Genomic DNA, 25,940 nt, shown 5'->3' with positions numbered 1-25,940 from the left:
TGCCCAGGGAAGGTCATGGAAGCGCCATTGCTCACTGTGGGTGTTTCTCTTGCAGAGGAGAATGAGAAGCATGAGAAGCTCTGCCTGGAGAGGGAGCAGGAGCAGAAGAAGGCGGGCAAGGCCAGCGTGCCACGGGCCAACAGCGCCCTATCCCCAGAGGAGCCCCGGAGCGAACTGCTGGTGCCCATCTCCCCCCCGGGCCCAGTGCCCCCGCCGCCCCCGCCCCTGGCAGCTCCCATTTCAGTCATTCCCATCCCTGTTGTCACCAGTTCCCCCCAGCAAGCAGCCCAGACCGCCCTGTCGCCGCCGCTTGTGCAGCGCCACCAGCCCCTCGTAAGCACTCCCAGCGTCCCGAAGGAAGCCCCGTCGGTGGCGCCGGTGATCCAGCGGCCGCCGGGCCCGCACCTGCCGGATGGGAAAGCTGCGACCCCGCCGTCGGGCAGCCCCAAGCAGCTCCAGCATTACGCGGCGCCGGTGCTGGCCATCTCCCAGCACCATGTGGTCCCACAGCCCATCCAGCCCCTGCAGCACCCGGGAGCGCCCGCGCCGCTCGGCGCTCTGAAGCTGGCGCCGGCAGACGACATGAAACCCATCGAGCTCAAGAAGAGAATTGGAGGGTGAGTGCACTGTGTGTGGAGCAGCTCCTGCTTGTGCAAAGTGTTGTCAGATCAGAAATACCAAGACCTGTGGATGTTTAATGTCTTTGAATTGCTGAGAGCAGGGTTTTTTAGCCTGACGGGTTTTTATTTTCCTCTCTCACTCCACACTGTAAGATTCTGTATAAGGATTTTTTTTTTTCCCAAGCCAGAACTGTGTTAGGAAGCAAGTCCCAGCACTGCCTGTCTGATCTCAAGGAGTATCATGTGTTATGTTTGGCAAAAGATCTCTGCTTGTACTGGTCAGGGAAATCAAAGGACACTGCTGCTTGTGGGAGCTTTCTTGAAAACTGGAATGGGATTTGGGAGATGTTATTCCGAGGACAGAGATCACCTTAGTTGCTGTTTTAGTTTCTTAGTGCTGTAAGTGCCAAGGGCCTCCTGCTTGCTCAGAGTCTTGCAGCTGGAACGGGCTGAAGGCTATTTAGTCTGCCTTCACTCTCTGACAGGACTTGAGGCTCTGATGTTGCTCCAGGTTAGTGTTTGTCCGGCTTGTTCCTAAGGGCTTTGGCTGGTGGAGACCCTGCCTTCTCTGTAGGTGGTTGTTTCCAGACCACACTATCCCAATACGGAGTCTGGTATTACTGCTTGTGGACTGGGAGAACAAACCATTCCCTTCTTGCAGCAGTTTTACCTGTTTCCTTTGGCCCCTCAGTTTTCCTGCAGGATAAGTGACCTGGATCTGTTCAGTCTTCCCTCCTGGCTGTGCTGTCTGGGCCTCTGACTGTTCTCCTCCCTGCCTGCAGCAGGGGGATGACTCTTGGCAGTGGTGTTGGAGATGGTGTGTGACTCCCACGGGGGCTGGAGGAGATGTGTAGTGGACAGAAAAAGGGTTCATACTGTCCATTGGGATATAGTGATCCCAAAATGCATAGAAGGAAACAGCAAAAGTAATGCAGACAGGAGTTTGTGAAGATAAAGGCTGTGGTAAAATGCCAGTGTACTTTCTCTAAGAAGACTGGGATCTTCAGAGCGTGTCTGTAAAACACGCAACTGCAGGAAGGGTCTGTCAGGCTGTGCACTAATCAAGAGACCCTGTCATGGATGTTGTGTGGGTTCAGGGAGCTGTGGAGGAGGTTTCTGCTGGCACGGGGGTACCAGGGCAGGCTGCACAAGTTTGGCTGCCCAGGCAGTGGGCAGTGGGGTGGCTGCAGGTGCACCCACAAACTGCTGCTGTGCTGTCAGGCTGAGCTTTGCCCCTGGGAGGTGGGGGGGCTATGGTGCCAGTGTGGAGCACAGCACCATCACTGTGTCCCCCCAGAATTGCTCCATTAGACATAAGCACAAAAAAGATGTCTTTTTCAGCCTGTAAATGTTTCATGGGAAAATGCTGTCAAGTATCTGTGTCAATTTATTAGATATTATTACCTCAATGTCCCATATTTTCAGTCAAAGGCAAATAATTACTTTGCACAGTGTATGAAAGATACTTGAAATCTCCATGTCTGCTAATGTACCTTATCACTGCTGTAGCTGAAAAACTGAGATAACATGTATATTTGTTTGGCTTTTCCTAAAAATACTCCTCTGATTCAGAGAGTGGGTGGACTCAAACCCCAAAACCAGAAACTCACTGGTTTTTCCTTGAGCAGTGACTGGACAATTCCTGTATTGCTTCATTCCATGTTTATCCTCAGCTGTGTTGTTTCACGCACAGTAAAAACCCAAAGCAGTTGGAAGTGTCTGCCCAATCCCATGTGCTTGAATTTGAAACTGCACAAACCGTGTCCCACTGGAGCTGTAGGCACAGAACCAGGTCAGGATCTGGGCTCTCTGGGACTGTACAAGTATTTAAAATTCATACTTCGTGTCTTTCCCTGTTGTTGGTAGGAGCTGTGTCTGTGTATATACACACACAGCACACCTGTTTGTATCTTATGTGCGTTATATGCACGATGTTCACCTGATACACATGTAAAGTATGGAGTTTATCTTGAAACATTATAGGCAGATACAAATGTACTTAATGTTAAACCAGTGATATCTGAACACCTCTGCTGCTTTTGCATCTTCCTTATCTCCTCAACACACAGACGTTGCTGCAAGCACAGGTGCAATGCAGGAGTTTTCACCCTGACACTGAGCTGATCTTTGTTCTGTTTGGGTTACAGGGTTGGGACCAGGGAAGTACATAATAAATTGGAGAAGAACAGGTGCGTAGAAAGCCAGGGGTTTGGGTTTTAAAATTGTAATTCCCCTCCTTTTTTTTTTTTTTTTTGGCCTGTTGTCTGTCAATATTTGTTTGGCTTTGGTGGGTTTTTGTTTGTTTGTTTGCTTGTTTTTTAAACAGATAACCTGAATAAAATTCTTAGTGACTTTTACTGAATCTTGCAGTGTTGCTTTGCTTTTTTATAGCTCAATTCTGCATTTCTTGCTTCCCAGTATGTTCTGTTTAACTGCACCATTGCATCCCAGTCACCCTGCAAAGCCCTGATCTCGCAAAGCAATAACAGTGCATAACAGTGTGACTCTCTTTTAATTTAAAAGGAGTAAAATACTCAAAATCAGGGGTCAGTGTACAGTGTGAATACAGAATAAACATCAGCTTCTGACCCAAAACTCTTACAAGCCTGACTAGCTGAATTGGAGGTATGGTGACAGTGAGCACCAGCAGAGAGAGATATTTCATTTAAGGTTGCCCAGTCTTCCTAACAAAGCTGGGATAGAATCCAGGCACAATCTCTGCTGGTGTGAATTGGCTCAGCTGTGAGCATGCTGTGCTGGGGGGGGGGCTGCTATGCACAGGTGTAGGTGCTTTGCTGGATTAAGGCCCCAGTTAAGCTCTCCCCTCTGGTGGAATTGATTTCTGGTGTGTGTCCTGTGAGCTGACGACCCACCTGTGTTTTCTTTAGACGTGCACATTTGAAAGAGTGCTTTGAGACATTAAAGCGCAACATCCCCAACGTAGATGATAAGAAGACCTCAAACCTCAGTGTCCTCAGGAGTGCCTTGCGATACATCCAGGTACGTGCAGCGCTCGTGGGGCTGAGGGCTGGGCTTGTGCAGAGACGGGAGCTGGCTTTGGAGTGAAAAGGAAAATGGGAGAGAAACTCCCCTTCCTCCTTCTCCCATGCAGGCATGGTCATTTATAAACTCCAAGTTTCCAGAATATTTGGATCTTTGAGGAACACTTGCTGCATGCAATCTTCTTATTCTAGAAGTTCCAAGTTAACCACAAATCATCCTTGCCAGCAATGGTGAGGGCAGGGAGCAGATAATTCAGATGATTTTAGCAATCTAGGCTGAGTGAATTTCAGTTGCTCCTTTTGGGCTCAGGTGAATTTTAATACGTATGTTTGGGGAGGTTTTCTGTTTGCTTACAAAAGATGGATTTCTGTGAAGATTTTGGTATGTCTCAAAATTTTGATGAGATTGACATGTGAGTACAAGTCATTTGCTTGGAGGCAAGGAAAGCCTGGAATTAGGGGTTGCAGCATGAAGCTGTAGGTGGATGGGGCACCAGGAGTGAATGTGGGAGAAAGCACAGGTAAAAATGAGTTGTGTTTGTAGCTGGAGGGAAATAAGTGTTTGTGTTGGCTTGTTTAATGTTTGTGCAAGTGGTTAATGGTAGCACAAAAGAAATTGTTGTAGATGTCCCCTGTGAATGTGAAATCACTAGCATGTAATGCAATTAAAATTCATCTGGAAACTGTATCCGGGGCTGAGTCCCGAGTCAGGGTATCTGGAGTGGAGCTGTTTCTGGGGTCGGGGCTGACACCCTGGGAATACTGATGCAGGTGCAGACTTCTCTGTGAGCAGATTCTGCTCTGCAGTGTTTTTATTTTGTGCTTTTGGAAGGCAGCTTGAAATTCTGTTTGAGGCTGTCAGTGGTGATGGCCAGTCCTGCCTCTCCCTCCTTCCTGGCTCCCTTGTGCAGCGCTGGAGGCCTCGGTGCCGTGCAGTTCTGTGCTGCCTGCGAGCGTTCAGACCGACAGCTCTGTATATCACTGGGAGTGAAACCCTCAGCGCGTCCTCTTAGGAAGTGTAAACTGCTTTTGTGATGGTCCAGGAGCTATTCTTGGGGTGGTGCAGTTACACCAGTGTTCAGTCAATCAGTGAAGTGAAAATGCAGAGATTGGCAGGGTTAGTGGCACAGTATTTCCCCTCCGGTGTTGGGACCTTCACGCCGGCAGGGGCTGTGCCTGCACAGCTCTGGTTTGCCAGCCGTGCTGCCCAAGCACCACAGACGGTGTAGTTTGCGGGAGGAGCCTCTCTGGTGGCCGGTCTGGGGTGTGCAGTCCTGGGACAGGACCAGCCGGCCGGCTGTCCGTGGCTGTCCGTCGGTCGGTCAGTGTGGCGGCGCTGGGCCGGCGGCGGGAGGAGCGGGTCGGTCAGCTGGCCTGCAGCTGGGTGCTCGCCTGGTGTGGTGGAGGAGGTCACGGTGCCCTCGGGCCCGTACCAGCGTCCACCCCCACGTGTGTGGGGAGCACATGGCGAGCACCGGGCCTCGCTGGCGTGGCAGGGCTGCCCGCCGGCCGGCGGCTGTGAGCTGGCACTCACCCGGCACCGGCGAGGAGCTGGCTCCCTGCCCCGCGGGCAGTGACACAGCATGGCCTGTGACGTTGTGTAACCTCCTTGCTGCATCTCCTCCTCATCATTTTGCTGGGCCCTGGGAGCGTCTCTGGCAGCTGCTCAGGGAGTATCCTGAGCACTGTTTTCCTTGGCAGCACCAAAGCTGTGGGTCTGTGACTCAGTCACAGGATTCAGTTGTGCTAAAAACTTGAGCACTGTTTATTTGCCTGAAAAAAACCCAGATTATTAAAAATCTGATTTGAAATTTCAGCATTCAAAAATAATAATAATATTTAATTTTTTTTTACTGCAGTTTCAATTTAGCTTTACTCTGTTTCAACAAAACTAAGATCTATCGGTGTGGGGATGGCCACTGATCAAGTGCCAGGCTCCATGTGTTTCACTCACAGGCTCCGTGTTTCCCTTGAAAAGAGAACAGGGCAATTGTACAAAAGGGATTTAAAAGTAAAAGCTCTTACTCTCAGGATAGCAAAGCAGTTTTCACTAAAGGGAAAAAAAAAAAGCCCAAAAAACCCAAACCCAAATGAGCCTTGCAGGGGAGGAGCACAGCGCCGGCCAAAGCTCTGCATAGCGGCTGCTCTGCTCCCACAGGCACTGTGACAGTACACTGATTGTTGCAGCCTCTCTTCCTACAAAATCCTTCCTTCCCCCCTTCCCAGCTGGAACTTCTGAGAAACAGGCTGTTTGTTTCCTTGGCTGGATTTAAATATTTGTATCTGCATCAAATCAGATAAGTTAGAAAGTTAAATTCCAAACTTCCCATACAGCAGTCATTTTAATTTATCCTTGGACCTGGGCTTGTGCTTTGCAACAGTAAATTAGAATTTGCAATTAAGCACACTGTTACACAAAGGAAATGGGGCCCAACTCAGCTGGAAGTTAATAATCCCTTTAGCTGGTGATTCAGCTTGAGGCGGTGTGGGCTGTTGTGCCACGGCTCTCAGCTGAGGAGGGTGTCCCAGTGGGTCCAGCAGCAGAGTGGGCTCCAGACCCCAGCACACACCTACGACCAAGTCCATTTGTTAGATGGGCCACGTCGGCTTTTGCTCTTCACTCTCCTGCCTGCAAAACCTGAGTGAAAATGCTGGAGACCTCTGGGAAGTTTGTAAGATGCATGGAGTGATGTGCAAAAAACCACGGTGAGAATAAAATGCTGTTTGCTTAGAGAGAGCAGAGCCCTGTCCCCTCGGTTGCTCTTGAGCAGTGTCCCCAGGCAGAGAACAGGCCTGTCCTCCCCAGAGCCCCTCTGCGCCTGTGCCGGGGAAGGGGCTGCTGGGGCAGCACACGTCAGACACAGCTCACAGCCTGTGCAGATGGGCATTTGGATTTGGTTCTCTCTGAAGGGTTCCTTGCCCCCTAGGAAACGTAATCGTCTTCTTTGGAAGCTAACTGAAGCCCTTCAGCAAGACTGCTGCTCTGTGTTCTCAAACTGTCCCTGTCACTGTGGCACCTGAACACCCTCCAGTTTCAGGGGTTATTTTCTACTGTACACTTAGTGTCAGATGACATCCAGGTGATTTGCTCACCAGGTGACACTGGGACAACTGGCACACAGCCCAGCCCATCAGTCTCGGGGTGTGCTGCAGGTCCTGCTTGTTGGCCAGTTTCCCCAGTACAGTTCAAATGCTGACTAAATAACAATGTGCTTTCAAAATCTGAGATGCAGCTGAGCTTCCCAGGGCACGCAAAAGGCAAAGAGCAAAAGTCTCTGGAAGGTGTTGAAACAAGACACCACTGTGATCGCACCCCCTGCACATGCTGCTGGGTATGGCAGAGGCTCTGGGGGGCTGCTGTGGTGACAGATAGACTGTGGATGTACAGAGCGGTTTTGGCCCTGTTTGTGAAACAGACTTCACTAACAATTTCACAGAAGTCCTCTGGCAGCCCTGCTTGTGGTGTTAGAGACAAAATGTAGCTGTGCCGAATTGAGGATTTATAGTGTGGCCAGTTTGTCGTTATTACCTTGAGCAGGGGCAAGAAAGGTGAAATTTCCTTTTCCCCCAAGAGCTGGGGTTGGCCCTGTACACCACATCCTGCTGATGGGACAGGTACTGGAGCAAGGCCACAGGTGGCCACTGGCTGAAAATTTGCCTCTGGGGCCAGTCTTCCCAGAAATCACCCAGATAACCTTTTGATGCAAACCAGTCTTTCGATTTCTCTGGTTTGTTGCACTTAGAGGGATGTATAAATGAGTGGCAAAGCCATTTAAAAGTCACAAGTCTGCTTATGTGAACAGTCTTGCTGTCACTTGAACTGCAATCCAGCTGGCCAGGAAAGTATTTTACCAAAGTGAAGTAGTCTTCATCTTCATGATGGAAACCTTCCCTTTCCAAAGTGAGATGAAGCTGGGCTGCAGCTCTCTCCCAGCTCATCATAGGTGGTTAGAAGCAGCCCCTGACGGTTTCCATGGCCTGATGCCTTCCTCAGGAGCTAAAAAAAAAGTTTGACTAAAAAAACGTCCTGGTGTTCTGAACTCAAGGTAATGGACATCTCCATAAATTCCCAAGTAAATTGCTACGTTGTTCATTTTGGGGGAAGTGTGCTTGATTTCCTCCTCTGATTACAAACGGGGCTTCCTCAGCTGATCTGGCTTCGTGTGGCCGGGCTGTGGCCTCAGCTGGCCTTGGTCACTGCTGCCAGATCAGTGGCGCTTTCCTTTGTCATATGTAGCTGCTTCGGATTGAAATTAAAGCAGGGACAGAAGTTCACAGGTCTCAGATCATTGAGAAAATGAGTTCATCAAACTCAAACAGTAAATAATAGAGCTGATGCCTGACCTCCTGCCAGGAGTGAAACCCTTCAGGAACTGACTTACCTGTGCTCACCAGTGCTGCCAATCATCCATGATGTTTAAGTTGTTTATCCTCACCTCATCTCCCTTGGCTTCTCAGACTGCCTGAAGCAACAGTTGTGCACCTAAGAATAATATAGTTTTCTACTCATGCCAACAATAATCAACAGAATCGACTCCCTTCAGGGTAGAAGGAATCCAAAGTACTATCCAAGGATGCCTAAATAGTGTATGTAGAAATCCTTTGTGATGCCCTTTTTAAGCTGATCTCATGGACATGTGAACAGACCAGATACTGGTTTTACATGGGTTAAATTTTCCTTTTAAGATCCACAGCATCTCTTTGTCTTTTAGTTTATTTACCTGTCATTTCATTGGTGCCTGAGCACAGTAATTCATCCCTGCCTGCATGTAGAGGACCAGAACAAGAGCAGTGGGTTTTTGAGTCCCATAGCAGTGCTTGATTTGGGGGTTTGGGTGTTGATGGGTGCAGAGGACCCTGCAGCCATGCCAGATCCTGGTGCCAGAGGTGCTGGACTGCAGGCACAAACCCACAGGTCTGACAATGGTTGTGGTTAAAGACCAGAACTTGTTTACATTCAGGCATTATTGTGGCTGGATTAAACACCAAAATGGATAAACCAAACCGTGCTGCTGAATCCTGTTAAGTTCCCCACCTTGATGAGGATGGCTGTAGCTGTGTTTTTATTCTGTGCTAGCTATGAGGTGAATATACTCATCTTCTGTAAAACTTGTCTAGTAAGAGTTGGGTCCATCAGTACCTGCCATGCCTCCCTCATGTGAGCAGCATTCACATGCCCAGCTGTGCTGCTTCATGTTGTTTACCTGACCTGATCCACCGATTCTATCTTGTCTAATTAGCCTGAATTTCAGTGCCAGTAATGAAGGCCTCCAGCATCCATAGGCTATGGTCATGCAGCGTGGTGTCATCTGTAGATTTCAGAAAGTGGTGAGAAGTAAGATCTTCAAAAAAATAGGTTTTAATAAAGCAAGTTGGAAGCTACTTAAGAATGTAAAACTGAATTTCCCACTGTTCCTCCAGCTGCAGCAGGACCTGTCTGCAGGGAGGCTCATCCAGGGAGCCATCAGGGCATTTTTATTTGCAGGATTGGCCGCAGAACATGTCCTGTGATTAAAAATGTCCAGCATTTGGACCTTGTTGAGTGATTGAAGGCTGTTTCTTAACCTTTGCCAAGAGGGTTGATGATTATTTTAACGAGAGCAGTGATGATTGCAGCTTGGTTGCATGGGCTCTATTTTATGTGTGACATTGCAGCAGTCGCCTGCCTTTAAAACACAGCAAAAGCCCCAAACAACCCAAAACCCCACCAAACATCACAGCTGTGTGGTTTGCTTTGTGGGTTTGCCGTTCCTCGAGGGCCTGAGTGGGAGGAGGTCTGGACCCTGTGGCACAAGTGACGGGGCAGGTTGGGTTCCTCTTCTTGTCGGTAGCAGAGGTGTGTGTTGATACTCTCTGAAGTTACCATGAAGTAGTTACTGACTGATGGGAACTGCTAACAAATAGTTGTAAGAAAGCGATAACCATGGTGTGTGGAGTGCTGCAGAGTTCCATGTTCTCTGACTTCTGCAGCTGTGTGTATCACAGCAGCCAACATTGTTAGCTACAAAACAATAAATGAGGGGGATTCTGACGCTGCCAGCAGTAGTGCAGACCCAAGCCCTCCAGCACAGACAGAGGTTTCCACCTGGGCACAGCTTTGCCTTGTGGCCTCGCACAGGTGCTGGAGTTGGTTTGTGTTTAACAGCTGGGTCTTGTGTCCTCCCACTGCCACCATAACCCTGACAGTGAGGGAGGTGGATGGAGAGAAATCCTCTGGTGACCCAGGTCTGCTCTGTGGGCCGTGGGTGGAGCTGCTGGGATGTGCGTAACTGGCACTGACCTCCTTAGACGGATGGGGAAACAGGAAGGAGGGGTGGTGCGGGGGGATGGCATTCTCTGAGTCACCAGGACCTTGGACCTGCTGCTGTGGTGTGGGGGAGTGGTTCTGTCAGAGCCCTTGGCTGTTGGGACTGCCATCACCTGCCAGAACTGTGTTTTGGGAGGTGTCCTCTCCCAGGAGAAGCCCTCACTTCCCTGCTCCCTGGGCAGGTTCCCTTCAGGTGTGCAGCTCACCTGTGCCTTGTGCCTGTTGGCTGAGCCAAAGTGTAGGAATGGGAACAAAGGGAGGGACCCATCCAAAACTCTGCCTGGGCTCCTGCAGCTGCTCAGAGATGCCTGCAAGGAAAATACAGAAGCACTGCAGCAAGTCGATGTAGGGATAATGTGTCTGCTCAGAAGTCTCCTCCTCATCCCTGGCAGACAGGTCTGGCTGTGGCTCCAAGGCATAAACCTGCCTGTTGCCCTCTGGAGCTGCTGTCCATTCGTCATCAGAAAGGCTTGGGAAGAGCTTCCAGGGTCCTGCATCCAGCAGTTGTGTTGTTAATAATAATCCCTTCTTGAGATGCAGCATGCTTCATTTCTGTTTGCAGGAAATGGTAACAGTTAATCTCAAAAGCGTATTTCCCACTGTTTTTTAAATTTCAATTCTTTTTTGAATTTAAGCGCTGCAGAAGTAAATTTGAAATTAAAAATTCTCAAGGTTTAATTTCCCAAGTTGTTATAATTTGTTTGGGATCATTTTCTAAGTAACAAACACACCACAGTATTTCAGGGTCTTTGGGGCATCCGGAATCCACTGCAATCATTAAAAATGTCTTGTTTGTTTCCTGAACGACAGAGACAGGTTAAAAAAATAAAAATAGGAAGAGCAAAACACACGACCAGACATAACACCAAGTGATTGCAAGTCATACTTCAATTATTTTAAAATTGAATTTCTTGTGTCCTTGGGAGTCATGTCAAGGAGTAAACCAGATCTGCTTAACTGGTGGCAACCAGCATGGGTCCAGTGACTGGCCTGGGGATGGCTCTGCTTTTCCCTGCTTTGTTTTTCTGTGAGTTCCAGTTGGTTGCTACCTTTTCTATGTTGTTGTTGGTTTTTTTCTGAGTTTATTTTTTGTCTTCGTGATTTGGGTTCTTCCTTCCCTCTGCCCCAGTGACTCTTTATACTTTGTCCAGAGCGTGGTGCTTCAGGAGGCTGGCTCTGACAGGTCAGTGCAAACAGCCATGTTCCAGCCCTAGTTTTGATCACAGATTATGGCCTCCTGTCTCTTTTTATCAGGAGCCCGAAGTGCGTTTATCACTGTGAAATGATAAATGTAAATACCAATGCATGTTCTTGTTTTCCACGATTGCTCTGCTCCAGGCAGATTGCCTATTCTGGGAAGTATTTCTGTCTAGAAGCTCGTCCCTGCCCTTGCAGCCAGGTTGAGCCATGGTGGGTGGTGCCCACCCCGCTGGGACCTGCCAAAAAGTGGGTGCAGCCTGTGCAGGTGTGGCCTGTGCAGTGAGGACGTGCTCCTTCCCTGAAGTGCCCGTGCCTGTGTGAGGGTGAGGTCCCCTCCTGGAATACAGCAGCGCTCCTTGGCTGCCGTCCTCGGCCAGGGGTTGAACACGTGGAAGAGCTGGGTCACAAGGCTGCTGGCAAACACCCATGGCCTGGCTGCTGGTGCAGGGGGTCACGCTGGTGGGGAGCGAGGGACAGTCTCTCTTTCACCTTGCAGGCTTTATTTTGGTTTTGGTCCTGGTTGATTGAGTTTCAGATCTTGGGAGGCTGAAGCTGAGGCATGAACACTGGGAGCCTGAAGTCCTTGTCCTGCGCCTCCCCCTCATTAGCACACAGGCTGTCCCCTCTCCCGGTCCACTGGGGACTGGTCACGGCGAGACCCTCGCCCTGTTCTCCCCGTGCTGCAGCTGTTAATGCCTTAGGGCTTTGGGTCAAGCCCGTTGTGATTTTACCCTGTGCTGGGAGAAGGTGAGGCTGTGCTCCTGTGCTGAGCAGAGGCTGCTGTGGCAGGCTGTGGTCAGGTGTAGCTGTGGGTGGTGACAGTACCGGAGTGGCTGCAGCACAGCGGTGATGTTGCTCTGTGGTGGGGCTGTTGTGCCCCACCTGTATTTCCCGTTGGTGGTACCAGGCCAGCACATCCGGCATCACTGCGGGATCTCATCTCCGAGAGCCAGCAGAATGGAGCAGTTGCCATGGAAACCATGGCTTTGGTTCCCGCGGCAACCAGCCGGGGTTCACACACGGCTGCTTCTCGCAAACGGAGGGGCTGGTTGGCATCGGCAGGAGCGGTGCCGGGGGTCCGCGGGGCAGGGGCTGGTAGGTGCTGTCACCTCGGCGGGTGCAGGCAGTGGCTGCAGAGGCTGGGGACGCTGGCCCAGTGCCGGGGGAACCGGCTCCTCATCTTCCCGCTGCCGTAGGCTCCACTCCCTCCATCGCAGCAGGTCAGCTGGGGTTGGGGCAGGTGGTTGTTGTAGGTGCTGGGCTGTGAACAAACTGCTCGTGGCAGCTGAGGAGCTGAGACAATTTAGCATGATTCGAGTTAGGAATGCCCAGAATTGATAGAAGTGATGGAAAATCCCCAAGTCCTACAGGTGAGTGTGGTGGCTTGGCCATGGAGTTTGGAGCTGGGGCTGTTCGGGTTCCATCCGGGGCTGTGTGGGGACAGCTGGTTCCCCAGCATCCCTCTGGTCTTGGTTGGAATGTTTTTGGAGTCAGGCTGGTGGATGCTTGCTCCTACTGTGGATCTCCTGCACTGTGGCAGTCCCAGCAAGGATAAGATCCTTTTCTTAGGATTTAGGGTTTTTTCCATTACATATAGGAATCACAGCTCTGTGCAGCAATGGGGAGCCCGAGCAGCTGGTCTGGTCTGTGCTGGAGGTCCTTCAGGTAGAATGGCAGCTCAGGACCCTCCCTGGCCCAGTAGATCCCACTCTGTGGCACCAGCTGTGATCCCCAGGGCAGAGAGTTGAAGAATCCAGCTCGAAATTGCCAATCACTCTCCTAATTGCTCATTGATTAGGTATTTTCAATCAGCGAATGCCATGTAAGAGAAGAAAGCAGCGGAAATATTCTTTGGAAAAGTTCAAAATTGAAAGTGTGTTTTTAAACTGCTAATAAAATGTTTATGAGGGGAGCTGCGTAATAAGGCCTTTTAAACCTCACTTATGGCAGCCGCAGGGCCAGCAACATTCCTGAGGCAGGGAAGGCGTTGGGGGCATTATTTCCAGTCTTGACGTGAGAGTGAGCAATTTAATTACAGACAGCTATAAAATGGAAAATTCTTTGCAGCGACAAATGATTGTTGCTACATAAGGAGAGCAGGAGTTGGTGTACGGTTTGTTTACCAAATAATGACAAGGAGATGCACTCAAGGACCAAACAGTGGCTCCAAAACAGCCGGGATGGTGGGCACAAAGTGGGGAAGTGTTACCTCTGGAATTGTGTCAGGCCTTCGCTGTTGCTGCAGTCATCTGGTCTCGCTTCAGTAATCCAGGTGGATAAAGGCTGCCAAGGAGCTGACAGGTACAGGAGAAGACTCACATACTCAGGGGAGCAAAAGCAAACTGACATGTGGATTTTAATTTGGTTGGTGGTGTTTAAATTAAAGATGAAGGGACTCACCAGTGCCCTTGTGCCCTTGTCACCGCTTCCATCTGCCTGTGGAGCAGCCCCTGCTGTGCCCACTGCTGTGGTGCCTGGCAGGGGAGGCTCAGGCCTTTGCTCTGCTGCAAAGGGCTCACTCTCAGCTTCAGCTCAGCAGAACTGACACTGTTCAGAATGGAACATACCTGCTTTCACCAGAGCCAGCAGCTGACTTGCAAAACTTCCCAAGCATCAAAAGCCATGGATGGATTCACAAGAGTATGAGGAAGAGTTCTCAAGTCGTAGCTTCTGTAGGTTCCTCACACTGCAGTGTAACAGTTGCCTGGGCAACCAGGGTTCCCAACTGCTTAACAGGAAAAAAAGAAATGCTACAGTGATGGAGGCACAGACGTAAGAGGGAGGATCTGTGCTGGAGCCTGGTGCTTGCAGAGAGCAGTCTGGGGTGGGGTGGGCTCTGCTGCTGCAGCAGATCTGGCGCTGCCGTGGTGCACGTGGGCTGTGCTCAGTGAGGTGCCACCCCCGGCTTCGGGCTGCCCTCTGCTAACAGAGCAGAGCTCGAGCCTGGCCTTCCTGGGGCCAGCCCAGCCTGGCCGCTCTCTGAGGAAGTGGGAAAACAGAAATGCAGGTAACTTCAGTGATTTTTCCACTGTGGAGAAACAGGATCAGTATTTCATGAGCCAGGTTAAGTGTGTGTCCTTCAGGATCTTGGCAAGCAGCTTAACTGTCATCCCAGGTGCCAGCACCAGATGTGAATCCTTGCCATGGTCCTTCCCAGTGGCTGTGGAGGTGGGTCAGATGGCAGCTCCTGCCTCACAGCTGGCCCAGGCCTCTGCCTTAATGAAGTTTCAGATCTTGAAGGAAAGGTAGTTGGTCATTTGTATGAATTTCTTTTATCAAAATTTAATTCACAGTTACTGTGTTGTTTGTAGTTTTAAGGTCCCCTCTGCCCTTGTCAGTGCTACCATTACTGCCCATTCTGTTGGAAAATTCCAAAGGCTTGGGTTTGGGGAAAAGAGTGTGTGGTTATATGTTATTTTAAAGTGGCTGGTTTTGTATTGCATGGGATCCATGGTGATAGTGCTGACAGAAATTCCTGTTTTAGAAAAACATCCCGGGGATCAGTGGGTGTCTCTAAAGGTTTTGATGTGCAGGGGCAGGTCAGTGACCACAGTCCCAGTGACTAAGGTTTGGCTGTCACTGTGGACTTTCTGTTGACTGACGGGAAATCCTGGCACCTGATGTGGGCAGGATGATTTGCAGAAAATAATCTGTCAGGGGGCGGATGCCAGAGATGTGCGTGTCCCCGGGGCTGGCAGTGCCGCGGTCAGAGGGCACAGGGGAGATGCTGCGGTGGCAAGGAGTGCAGAGGCAGGAGGGTCCCTGCTCCCTGGCCCTCAGTGAGCGCTCGTTGCTGCACTGTGCTCCCGGGCTCAGCTCCCAGTGCAGGGCACACTGGGGGGGACTGCGCCCATGTGTACCCGCAGAGAGCGGCTGTGCTCCGAGGGAGCTGCAGGAGAGGGAGGAGGGCTCCACTTAATCACACCCAGTTCATTGCTAGGCCAGAGCAGCTCAGCCTGGAGATCTGGCTTTACCAAGTGAGCTCCAGTGAATTGCATCCCAGAATAGTTTTTGAAAGATTGGCGGTGCCTCCAGCCCATCTGCTGCTGCAGCCTCCCCAGCAGCTCCCCTTGGAGCGTGCCCAGCCGTGCCGCAGACCCAGCGAGGGGCTGCCAGGAGCTGGCGCCCGGTCAAGGGCTGGGACTGCTGGCACTGAGGGAGGCAGAGCCCACAGGGCCGGGCTTGGACCAGTGCCGGGTCCCAAAGCCTGTGGAGTGCCTCAGAGTGACACAGTGAGCTCCCTGGCTCTCTCAGCTCGGAGACTCCTCCTGGTGCTTGCTGAGGGTTTGCCTGCCTTCCCAGTAATTAAAAGTTTATAACTAATTACCGGCTGCCCTGCTCATACCTCGTAGTAGTGCTTTCCCCCAGTGCTGGGAGTCTCCTCTCACAGCAGGGAATGAAGCCAAATCTGCTTGAATATGCGTGTGCTGTGCCCGATGCGGTGCCGAGGCTGCAGGGATTCGTGCCTGCTCCTCCTGGAGAGCTGTTCCTGTCCTGTCCTCTCGTGCTCTGCGTGGAGAGCAGCTTTGGGGAGATGCTGCAGAGAGGGGCTGGGCTCATGTTTGCACATCAGGTTTAGCCTCATCCTTTCTTCTACTTGCCTCTTTCCTGATGACATAGTGAGGGGAAGACATTCAGACAAGTTACATGCAAGTCTTCTTGCATGTTTAAACCTGACCCAGGAACAAGCACCTTCCTCATCACCTTCCCCTTCCCCTCCATTGCTCCGTGTCTCACCCACACACCTTTGCAAGGGGATCAGAGCACACACAGCACTTGACTTTTCTGGGTCAGGCAAAATACTTTGGCTGCATTGGATAGGAAAGAGACTTTAAAACTAGCCTGTGGATTTGGGCCTCAGCCACGTGGGAATCTCTGGGCTACGAGTCAGGGCTGGTGCAGAGCCAGGATTCCAGGAGTCCCCAGCCTCCCTTCCTGGCTGTCCCCATGGCCACCTCCCTGCAGTGGGCTGCAGGTCTGCTGGGCTTGCCCAGGACAGAACTGTGGGATCATGATGTTGGCCTGTCTGCTGCCCGCTTTGGCTTGAAAAGCAGTAGGAGAGAAAGAACTGTCCCCTTTGCCTGAAAACCCTCTGTTTTGAGGAGCTTTTAGCTGATCTGGAGGCAGGGAAACTGTCTCCATTGACACACCTGCACTGGTTGTGCCCTGCTAACACACATTGTTTGGCTCTTTTAAAAATACTTCCTTTATTGTTGTTACCGGGACAAAGGTAGCAGCAGGAGCTGCCCTCATCTGTGTTGCCTTAGGCTGCATTAAAGGCCTGGCTGAACAGGCTTTAAGGTCCTTCCCAGCAAACTTGTGAGCTACAACGCCAGCAGAACTACTGAAAGGCATGAGGTCAGGCTCTGATTGTACTCATCCTGGAGAACCTGAGAGAGAAATAGAGCATGTGTTAACACCATGAGCCAGGTGTGGGGTTTGCTTTTGAGCTCAGTGCTTGCCAGCAGTGAGGGAATAGGAGCATCCATGTGGGCTCTGTGTGGCTGGTATTTTCAGAAGTGTGTGTGGGATTTAAATTCCCAATGGTGAAACTTAACTTCAGAAAACGGACAGTCTGGATGTAGTTTTACAGATTTCACCTAATTTTGTCTCTTTTATGCATACAGTAAGTGTGGCCCTGGGGTGGGGGACCAGGTCTCTGACTGTGCAGTGCTACACTGCTGGCTTAAAAACTCGTACAACAGGCCTGTTGTTTTCTGCTGCACTTGGAGTAGTTGATCCCCCTTAGGTCTGTGTTTATATTTCCCAGCAGCAGTGCTGGGCAGTGCGGGGCATTTCTCTGTATTGTGCTGACTGATGCAGCAGCTGGATGTGGCAACTCCCAGTGCCAAGGGGGCATTAGCAGGAGAGGACAACATATACCCTTCCTTCGTGTTTGACCTCAGACTTCCCCGTGGTGCAGGGGGTTGTTGGTTCTTCACCATCTCTTCTAGGTCAGGAGCTCTTGGTGTAGTGTGTGTTGCCCAGAAACTCATCAGTACTTATGCTTTTTCTTTCATTCTAAGCATTTCAGTTTTGGGGGCTTATTAGTTTTCCCTCAGAAAGCAGAAAGTGTTCAACCAGAGTGATGCTTTATGTGCTGGCTCTTGTCCTTCCCTTTCTGCCCGAACTTGGCAGGTGTAAATACAGCTCAACACATTTGACACCAGCATAACTAGCAATACAAAAAATGAGCTGTGGGCATGGGAGTGACCAGATTAGTGTAGATTATTCTTGTCTTTGTTCTCATCATATTTCTTTTTCTTTTCTCCGACTTTAGACTTTAAAGAGGAAGGAGAAAGAGTACGAGCACGAGATGGAGCGGCTGGCGAGAGAGAAGATCGCTACCCAGCAGCGGCTGGCAGAACTGAAGAACGAGTTGAGCCAGTGGATGGATGTCTTGGAGATTGACAGAATTATTCGCCAGACAGTTCAGCCAGAGGATGACCAGGCATCTACCTCGACAGCATCAGGTACCCATAATTTTTCTCTTTGTCTCGTGATCATCACGGAAGGTCATTGACACCGTTACGCTGGGGTGGTGGGGGTCTTCCTTTAGCAGCGTCAGGGTTTCTTTGCATTCAGAATAAAGTAAAAGGTTTTGGGGTGTTTGTAATGATTGGTGGTGTTAATAACACACTGCTGCTCATGTGAGGTAAACTGAAACTTGTGCATCAGTGTCAGGTAGAAACAAAGTGCAGGTTTGCACATGCAACCTCATTGTGGAGATAAATTCCTGCTTTCCAAACTTAGCTTTCTTCTTGCACAGCTCTGCAGCCCTGCTCATTAGAAATGGGCATCCTGGTGTATTTGTGTGGATGTGGGAGGGTGTTCAGCACATATGGAAGAAGGATTTGGTACAGGGAGGATCACCAGAGCATTTAAACAACTTTAATGAGCCTTCACATTGTGTGAGAAGGATTCACAGTGAAGATGAAATGACACTAATGGATATCTGATGTGCAGTTCCCAGTGAGAAGTATCTGCGAGATAGAAGAGTGCATGCTTCCCTCCACACCAGGGATCTGCAGTAGGAAGAGTAGGCAGTCTGTGGATGTAGAGCTTTCCAGAGACACAGAGGCTGTAGTAGTGCATAACCATTCACAGCAGTTCCTTCAAGGCAGCATTTGCTCTTGGCACGCCAGGCAGATGATGCCACAGGTTCTCGTTCAGGCTCATCATCTCTGCTGGTAGGAGCAGGCTCCAGGTGTAGGCTGATGGAAGCTGGGAGTAGCAGTGCTTTGTCCTTAGAAGTGCTAGCTGTTCCCTCTGCAGTGGCCTCTGCCAAAAGTGACCGCATCAAGCTGCTGCCAGCCAGAGCTTGTGGAGGGGAAGTGTCTTCCCTGGTGTTCCTGCTGCTTCTGTATCTTCTGAGATTTTTATTCTTTGCTGCATGGCTGGCACTAGAGCAGGCAGTGCAGGGTGCCGGGCTTGTCTTCCTGATCTCAGGACCAGTATGTTCCTGCTTTGCTTCCTTACTTCCTGGACTGGACAAGAGTCCATTTTCCAGAACCAGACGAGAGACCTGCTGCCATGTTTCTCCTTGGCTGTTTCCTTCCTGCTCTGGGAGCAGAAGGGGTGGTGCCGATCAGTGGAACAACTGGCCAGGAAAGGAAACCCTGTTCCTCTTCCCAGAAGGAGCCCACTTCAGCCCAGACAGAGCTCAGCCAGGTGCTTTCTGTTGGCCTCTGCTCATGGTGCTCCCCTCACCTGCCTCTGTGAGACCTCCCAGCCTGTTGGGAGCACCCTGCTCTAGCTGGGTCTTTGAGCTGTCACACCTGCCTGGATCCAGGTCCTTGGCCCACAGGCAGCAAGGAGAGGGCTGTGCCGTGCTGTGCCCTTGTGCTGTGCCGTGCCATTGTGCCACCAGCCTGTAGCTCAGTGATGCCTCCTGCTCATCTCTTCTGCTGATGGCTGCCTTTTAGGGAGGCTCGTTGGTCCAGTTCATGCTCTGCTTGCTTTTTTATGGGAGTTTCTTCCTTTCATGTTTTCCAGAGGGTGAAGACAACATAGATGAAGATATGGAAGATGACAGGCCAGTGAACTCATTACCAAAACTCACCCAGCGCCAGCACCCAGAGCTGCTGAAAACCGTCCCCCCCAATGCTGCTCCCCCCCTCCCCACGGTCCTGCCCCCGCACGTGTCCATCCAGCAGAAGCCCCACGCCCAGCCCCCCCTCCAGACACAAGCACTGGTCCCGCCGCAGGCGATCGTCCCTGCACAGACTCACATCGTGGCGGCCTCGACCGTGCAATCGACTGTTATCGCCCACACCGCCACCACCCACGCCTCGGTCATCCAGACTGTCAACCACGTCATTCAGGGTCCACAGACCAAGCACATTGCTCACATTGCACCTTCCACATCCAGCCCCGTGCAACTCACCACTGCTGCTCAGCCCATCGGCCACATCACTGTGCACCCGGCCACCATCAACCACATGGCCCACCTGGGCCCGCAGCTGCCCATCTACCCCCAGCCCGTGGCCGTCAGCCAGCCCGTCGTGAGCCACATCGCTCACACCATCTCGCACCAGCAAGTGAACGGCACCACGAGCCTGGGCCAGCCGGCCGTGATGGCCAAGCCGGCCGTAGGAACCCAAGTTGTCCATCACCCGCAGTTGGTTGGGCAGACGGTCCTAAACCCGGTGACTATGGTGACCATGCCGTCGTTCCCGGTGAGCACGCTGAAGCTGGCCTAGAGGGGACGGTGTGACAGCGAGGTCTTTGTTGGGAACCTTTCCTAAGGAAACTCCATACATTCCAACCACGTCCGACTTGGCGGGAGGGAGGCGCAGGAATGCCGAGAGTGGCCGGGCCGGGCTGTCCTGAGCCGCCCGGTGCCCAGCCTGCTGCCAGCGCCGGGACGGGGCCGCTCCGCGCTCGGAGTTGCTAATCTGAGAAACTTCAAAGACAGTTGTTCATGGTGATTTTTTTTCCTTTTATGTGTAATGAGTGAACTATGGATATGATGTTCTTAAGACTTTAATTTTGCCCTCTTACGTGTTGCTTCTTTGTAGAATAAAAATTGCTGATCTCTTTATCGAGACGTTGCGTAGAATGGGAAAAAAAAAATCATAGAAGTCTATATTTATATATATGTGTGTATGTGTGTGTATATATATGTATATACATATATATATATAAATATAACATTTGAAGGCCTTTTGTAAGGTTGATTATTTTGCAGGATTATGAGACAAAATTCATTTTTGGAGGAAGAAGACAGAGTGTCCTCTCTAAACAAGAAACTATAAGATAGATGGTTTGGTGGACCAGAGTACAGTGACAAAAAAACCCCAACAACAAACCACGAGTCAAACCATGTTAAAGGTATTTCCCATCGATATATTACATTTCAAAAACCATCTAAAATCACTGTGACTTGTTATGGCATTTTAAGGAAATTCTCTGTCCTGTCTAATAAAAGGAAAAAGAGTACACAACCAGACTTGATTTGTTGCCATTTTATAAATGACTTGATTTTTATAGCTATGTCAAAAAAATACTGTTTTTTATTATTTTAATGGTTGACAATGCTTTGTTTGGATGGTTTTGGGGGAATTTGTATTTTGTCTGGCTTGGTTTGCTGATGCAATAATTGATTTTTCAGATCTCTGTGCATGGCATGGCCCAGGTCAGGGTCCCTCTTACCGGTCCAAGCCCCCCCAGGTCTCTCGGGTTTGTTGTTTGGCAGAGGCACGTGCTTTGTGCTGGCAGCTTGCAGGGCGTTTCTGTGGCCTGGTGGATGGAACCTGGGACAAGAAGACCAAGAGAAATGAGGTAGATTTGCTGCATGGGTTGATGTTTGTTAGTTTGTTCTGTCCTGACCACGCTTTGGTGTGGGAGCCGGTGGGTTCGGAAAGGGATAAATGGGGATGTGGTTCCCTTCCAGAGCGCAGGCAGTTCGAATAGGTTTGTTCCCTTTGACAGGGAAGCAATCTTCCCTTATGCAGGATAAGGGTTTGCTGCAGGAGATCAGTGAGAGCTCGTGTCTGACAGTGAGACGTGCACCAAAGAACCCTCATCCCTCAGGACCCTCCTGTTCCCCCTTCCCGGTGGTTGGGGCAGACCTGTCTGAGGTCAGTGGCAAATCCCAGAGAGCCAGGAGAGCAGGAATGCTGTTTGGCTCTGCTGGTACCTGCCCAGGAGGCTGCTTAGGACATGTTGAGCTGCTGGCTGAATGTTCTGGTCCTTGCACTGTGTGCGTAGTTACTGCTGTAAATGATCTCCATTCTGTCTTCCTCTTTTTAAAACAAGTATTCCACAGTCCTTACTGCAGGCAAAATGCTGCTGTAGCCAGCAGCTGTTCTCTTAGGGCAGGATGGGAGGATGGTCCCAGCATGTGCCCTGGAGCTCTGGGAGAGGAGGAGGAGGTCAGGGCAGCTGAGCCATCGCTCCTCACTCTGCGCCCGGCTGCATCCAGCGTGGGGTGAGGTCTCCTGCAGGAGAACAGCATCCATACTCTGCCCAAAAGACCTGTTGACTCTAGCAGGACTTCAGCCTGTTGAGGACTGTTGTGAACAGCGTCAGGGGTTTAATTGAGAACATCTGCCTGTTCCATACTGTCCCCAGTTAAAACTGATCTGGAGGCAGGAGAAATGACTGCAGAGTTCAGGGGTGATTGTGCCTTCTGAGCAGGTGTCACTGGGAACTGTGTAAAGTCTGTTTATAAAGCCCCAGTTACCACTTGTTTTATTTTTCTTTCATGTATCCTTGAGTTCAGGAAGCTCTTGGCTGTGCTACCAGCACAGCTCCTGCAGAATGGGCAAACCTTGAAGGATTTCTTATCCTAAAACCATATTTAAGCAGATGGTTTTTCTCATTCCAGTGCACCAGTAACACTGGGGGATTCCCAGAATTGCCAGGGCTTGGTTGTCCTTTGTCCCTGCAGGTGCTTTCCCAAGGAGGCCGTTGTGTGCTGGTATTTGAGGTAGGGTTGGCTATTGGGTCAGTTGCTCCTCATCAGAAGCTCCTCAAGGCTGAGTATGTGCAGCAGAATCACCTCCCTTCCCAGGAGGGACTGTGTGGCTTTGCCTTCTGCAGTGGCATCAGGAGGGGGAGGATGTGTTTTTCTGCCTCTTTTTACTGTTCCAACTCACAAAATAACAAAATCTCCTCCGAGGAGAGAAGAAGGAGCTGGGTTGAGAATGGGCTCAGTGCAGGAGCATTGGCTGAGCCCCAGGGAGATGAGCTTTCTGATGGGTTATTGAATGGCCTGTGCTGTGTGGACAGGGCTGCTGCTGATTTCATCTTCTGCTCCCTTACAGTTTAGAGTGCAAAAAGTGGCCCTACTTTGCCCAGTCCTGTATCTTGGCTAGTTTTTCTTTCCCTTGGGAGTTGTGCCATGCTGTGTGTCTGATCCCCTTCACAGGTGTTGGCCTCCCCATTAGGAACATCCCCCTTGGCCAGCCCCGTGAGCTGCTCCAGATGTCTTATGTACCCCTGTTCTCATCTGCCTTTTACAGGGCTACCAGAAACATTTCTTTGGGGTTTTTCTTTTTGTTTTTTAAAGTCAGCCAACTTTTCTCTAGTCTGTGGGAAGAAGAGCAGCCACAGCCCTTTCTTCTCCACCTCTGTTATTCCTGCTCAGAACCTTTGGATTTACACTGATGTTTTTAGAAATCCCGTTCAGTACTGTATGATAAGGGGCACTTTAGGAATGTCTCTCCTCCTTTGATACATGTTTTCCCTATGGAGAAAGCTATATATAAATATATATGTACACTTGGGGATTCATAAGATCTAATTTGTTCCCCAAAAAATCAATAAATATGAAGTTTACAAGAAATCTCTTCTGTTGTTGAATAATATTAGTTATTGGTAACCATACCACAGAAACAATAGAAAATGGAGTTTCTACATTGTAGTTTGAGAGGGTTTTCTGTCCTGTCACACCTGGCTCAGAGCTTGTTTGTCAGTGGAGATGGTTGTGCTGAGGGCAAGTGCCCTTGCAGCCTGCATGCTCCGTGTCCCACTGCCGACAGGCGAGTGGTGCTCAGGAGCTGGACCCGTGCTTAGAGCTCAGCCAGCACGGCCGGGGGTGTTTGAAGCTGAGCAGATCTGTGGGCACAGAACCCCGGGGATGGCAGCGGTGCCGCAGGGAACCTCGTGCTGGCCCGGCTGGGCTGAGCCTGCCCGCGGCAGCCCCGGAGCCTGCCAAAGCCACTTCCAGCTCGCCTGCCAGGGAAGTGCAGGCAGAGGGCAAAGAACCCAAACTGCTACTTTAGAATGATCCTGAAAAGAGCTCTTAACGCTGACACTTTAGATACAGGAATGTATTCCTGACCTCACCAGTAAAAATTAGCCAGATCTGCGTAGTTTAGCTTAGGAAGGGAAGTGATCTGATTTCCCATGTTCTCTGCAGTTGCTTGAGTGGGATCTGAGAGGCAGCGGTTGCATGTCCCCGGGGGCAGCTGGTGACCCACATCTCACATGGGGAAATAAGGGCTGGAGCCAAACTGCTGCCGTCGGGGTTTTTCTGCACGCGCGTGTGTGTCCGTCTGTCTGTCCGTGCTGGGGCTGAGTGCTGGGTGTCAAAGGCCAGAGGGGCTCCTGTGTCACCACTGGGCCCCTGGCCACTGGCACGGCTGGGTTTTGGTTTCTTGAGCAGAGCTGGACAAAGGGGACGGCCCTTGGCAGAGGCCTCTGCTCTCCAGGCGCCCACGGCGTGTCCGGAGCGTTCATCATCCCACTGAGCTGGCTGCTGCCACTGCTGTTGGGCTCCTTGTCTTTTTTTTGTTTGTTTTATTTCAAAGTGGCCTTCTGTAACAAAAGAACAAAAGAAACAAAAAAAATGCCTTTGGGTGGTTTAGGTGGAGGTGAGGTGTCGCTGCTGTGTCGGTGTCGGTGTGGTTGTCCGTACGCACGCCTGGTAGATTCCTGTAGACATGCAATGCAAGGCTTATTGTGTCTGGTTTTCGTATGTAGCCTGTGTCTCTTTGGACTGGTTTGCATCCTGAGGGCGTTTTTTGCATTTAAAGAAAAAAAGTGAGAACTATTCCAGTTTGGGTGGGCACAAGGGGCTCTGGGAGACCCCCCCATGTGCCAGGGGTCAGAGGGAAGATGTCCTTTGCCCCATGTGATGATGTGGTCGGTGCTTGTTTGGCCCCTTTGCTTTCTGTGATGGGTATCAAGTGTCCCCAGCAGGGTGAGCAGCCTTGGCCAGATGAAGCAGTTGACCTCTGCTTACCTGAGCAGGACTTTGGCTCAGCCTGTCTCAGTGTTCAGGCACTTGCTTAATTAGCTTAGTTAGATACGTGCCTGCTGTAGGGCTCTTGGAGCGTGCATGGGGGTGGGCAGCTCTGAGCACTCGCAGGTGAGGCTCCTCTGAGACTTGGCATGTTTTTTTCTGAACAGTTGTTCATTTCAATCTTATTTTGATTCTGAAAGCTATGGGGGTGAGGAGAGGAAAACCCTCATACTTATTGCCTGTTTTCCACCCCTTGTTACCATTGGGGACAGATTAAAATGGATTATAACACTATGTTTAGGTTATTTCTTCCCTGAGTGAAACATCAGTTGTTAGAAGTGGATGTTTAGTGTTAAGGAAAATAGGCTGTGGATAGAATCAGTCACAGCTTCCTTCTGTCCCTGTTACACAGAACTTGATAATCCAAACTTGAACTATTAAAGTACCGGCCCGAGCCCAGCACTGGATGGGTTCAGTCTTGGCAAAGGTTGTGTTTGGCTGTTCCCAGGCTGGCTCGCTCCTTGCCTGGGGCTGCTGAACAGCGAAGGAAGGCCCTGCTCACCTCCATCCCTGCACTCTTGGTGTGGGGACAGGGCTGTTCTGTGCTGGGATTTGGTGGGAAGGGGCCATGGGATGTCATTGTGCTCCTCATCAGGACGGCATGGCTGGTTCTGCTCTAGCTCTGGATGAGGCCCATTGATTCACCCTGTTCCTTGTGCTGTGAATAGGAATTTGAGTGTGAGGGAGCGCTGGTGCAGAAGTCACCACGGCTTGCCAGGGGAATGCCCCAAACTCCCAGCCCAGCCGTCTCTGTTGTGAGATTTTTCCTGGCTGGCTGGCAGGCAGGCATGTCCTCCCCGAGATTGTGTTGCTGTGGCTGGCACAGGCGCCCGCGCTGGCTGCGGTGCTGCCCCGGGCCGGCCATCGGGAACGCTCCGGCCAGAGCCCGCGTGCTGCCAGCGGGATCCCGGTGCAAATGCCTTATGGATACGCCTTAACAACCTGAGCCAAAAGTGTGGTGGGGCTTGACAGAGCGAGATATCAGGGACTGACTGCAACCACCCAATGATTTATTGGCTTCTGGTCAGGCCCCAGCCTGGGCATCGCTGGGCGAGGAGCTGTGGTGGGAGCAGGGACCCGCTGCTCTGTCACTGCATGTGACCTCCCTCCCTCCTGCCTAAAGCATTTATTTATTTATTTTATCTCGCTGTGCTCCCCGCGTTAGGAATGTGTCACTGGAGCTGCTGATTGTGAGCCCAGTCGTTGCCATCGCTGGCCCGGAGCCCCCGTCCCTCCCCTGCACCTCACAGGAGCCCCCGCGTCGCGCTCACCTGGGCAGGTGCAGTCCGTGTTTACAGTGAGGACGTGTCACTGTGTTACCAATTTACTGAAATACTGAATATTGACAAACTAGACTGTAAAGATTTTTATGTGTTTGGATACATCTGCTATGTGAAAAAGCAACTAATTTTGTACATATTGTATTTTTACTATTCAGCTGTACAATACTGGCTCTTCATGCTCCAGAATTTAGGTATCCAACATGAATGATATCCATGTAATAAGCACTTGCCTGAAATAAATATAAACCTGAAATAAACATGCACTGAAATCGGAAA

At 50.7% G+C, this 25,940-nt stretch overlaps 1 protein-coding gene across 1 annotated transcript; it reads left to right on the top strand.

The window, feature by feature from the left end:
• Positions 1-25,940, top strand: MNT (MAX network transcriptional repressor). Its single transcript, XM_042026519.1, has 5 exons — positions 1-617; positions 2,768-2,809; positions 3,509-3,620; positions 17,410-17,602; positions 19,125-25,940. The coding sequence occupies exons 1-5, from the start codon at positions 16-18 to the stop codon at positions 19,829-19,831; spliced, it is 1,656 nt and encodes a 551-aa protein (XP_041882453.1). The 5' UTR covers positions 1-15; the 3' UTR covers positions 19,832-25,940.

Source organism: Corvus kubaryi, unplaced genomic scaffold (genome assembly GCF_017639235.1).
Source record: "Corvus kubaryi isolate FWS band 111438036 unplaced genomic scaffold, C.kubaryi_AGA036_p1.0 37284, whole genome shotgun sequence".
Classification (NCBI taxonomy): domain Eukaryota; kingdom Metazoa; phylum Chordata; class Aves; order Passeriformes; family Corvidae; genus Corvus; species Corvus kubaryi.
Note: the sequence above shows the minus strand (reverse complement) of the source record. Positions and strands in the feature narration are given on the sequence as shown.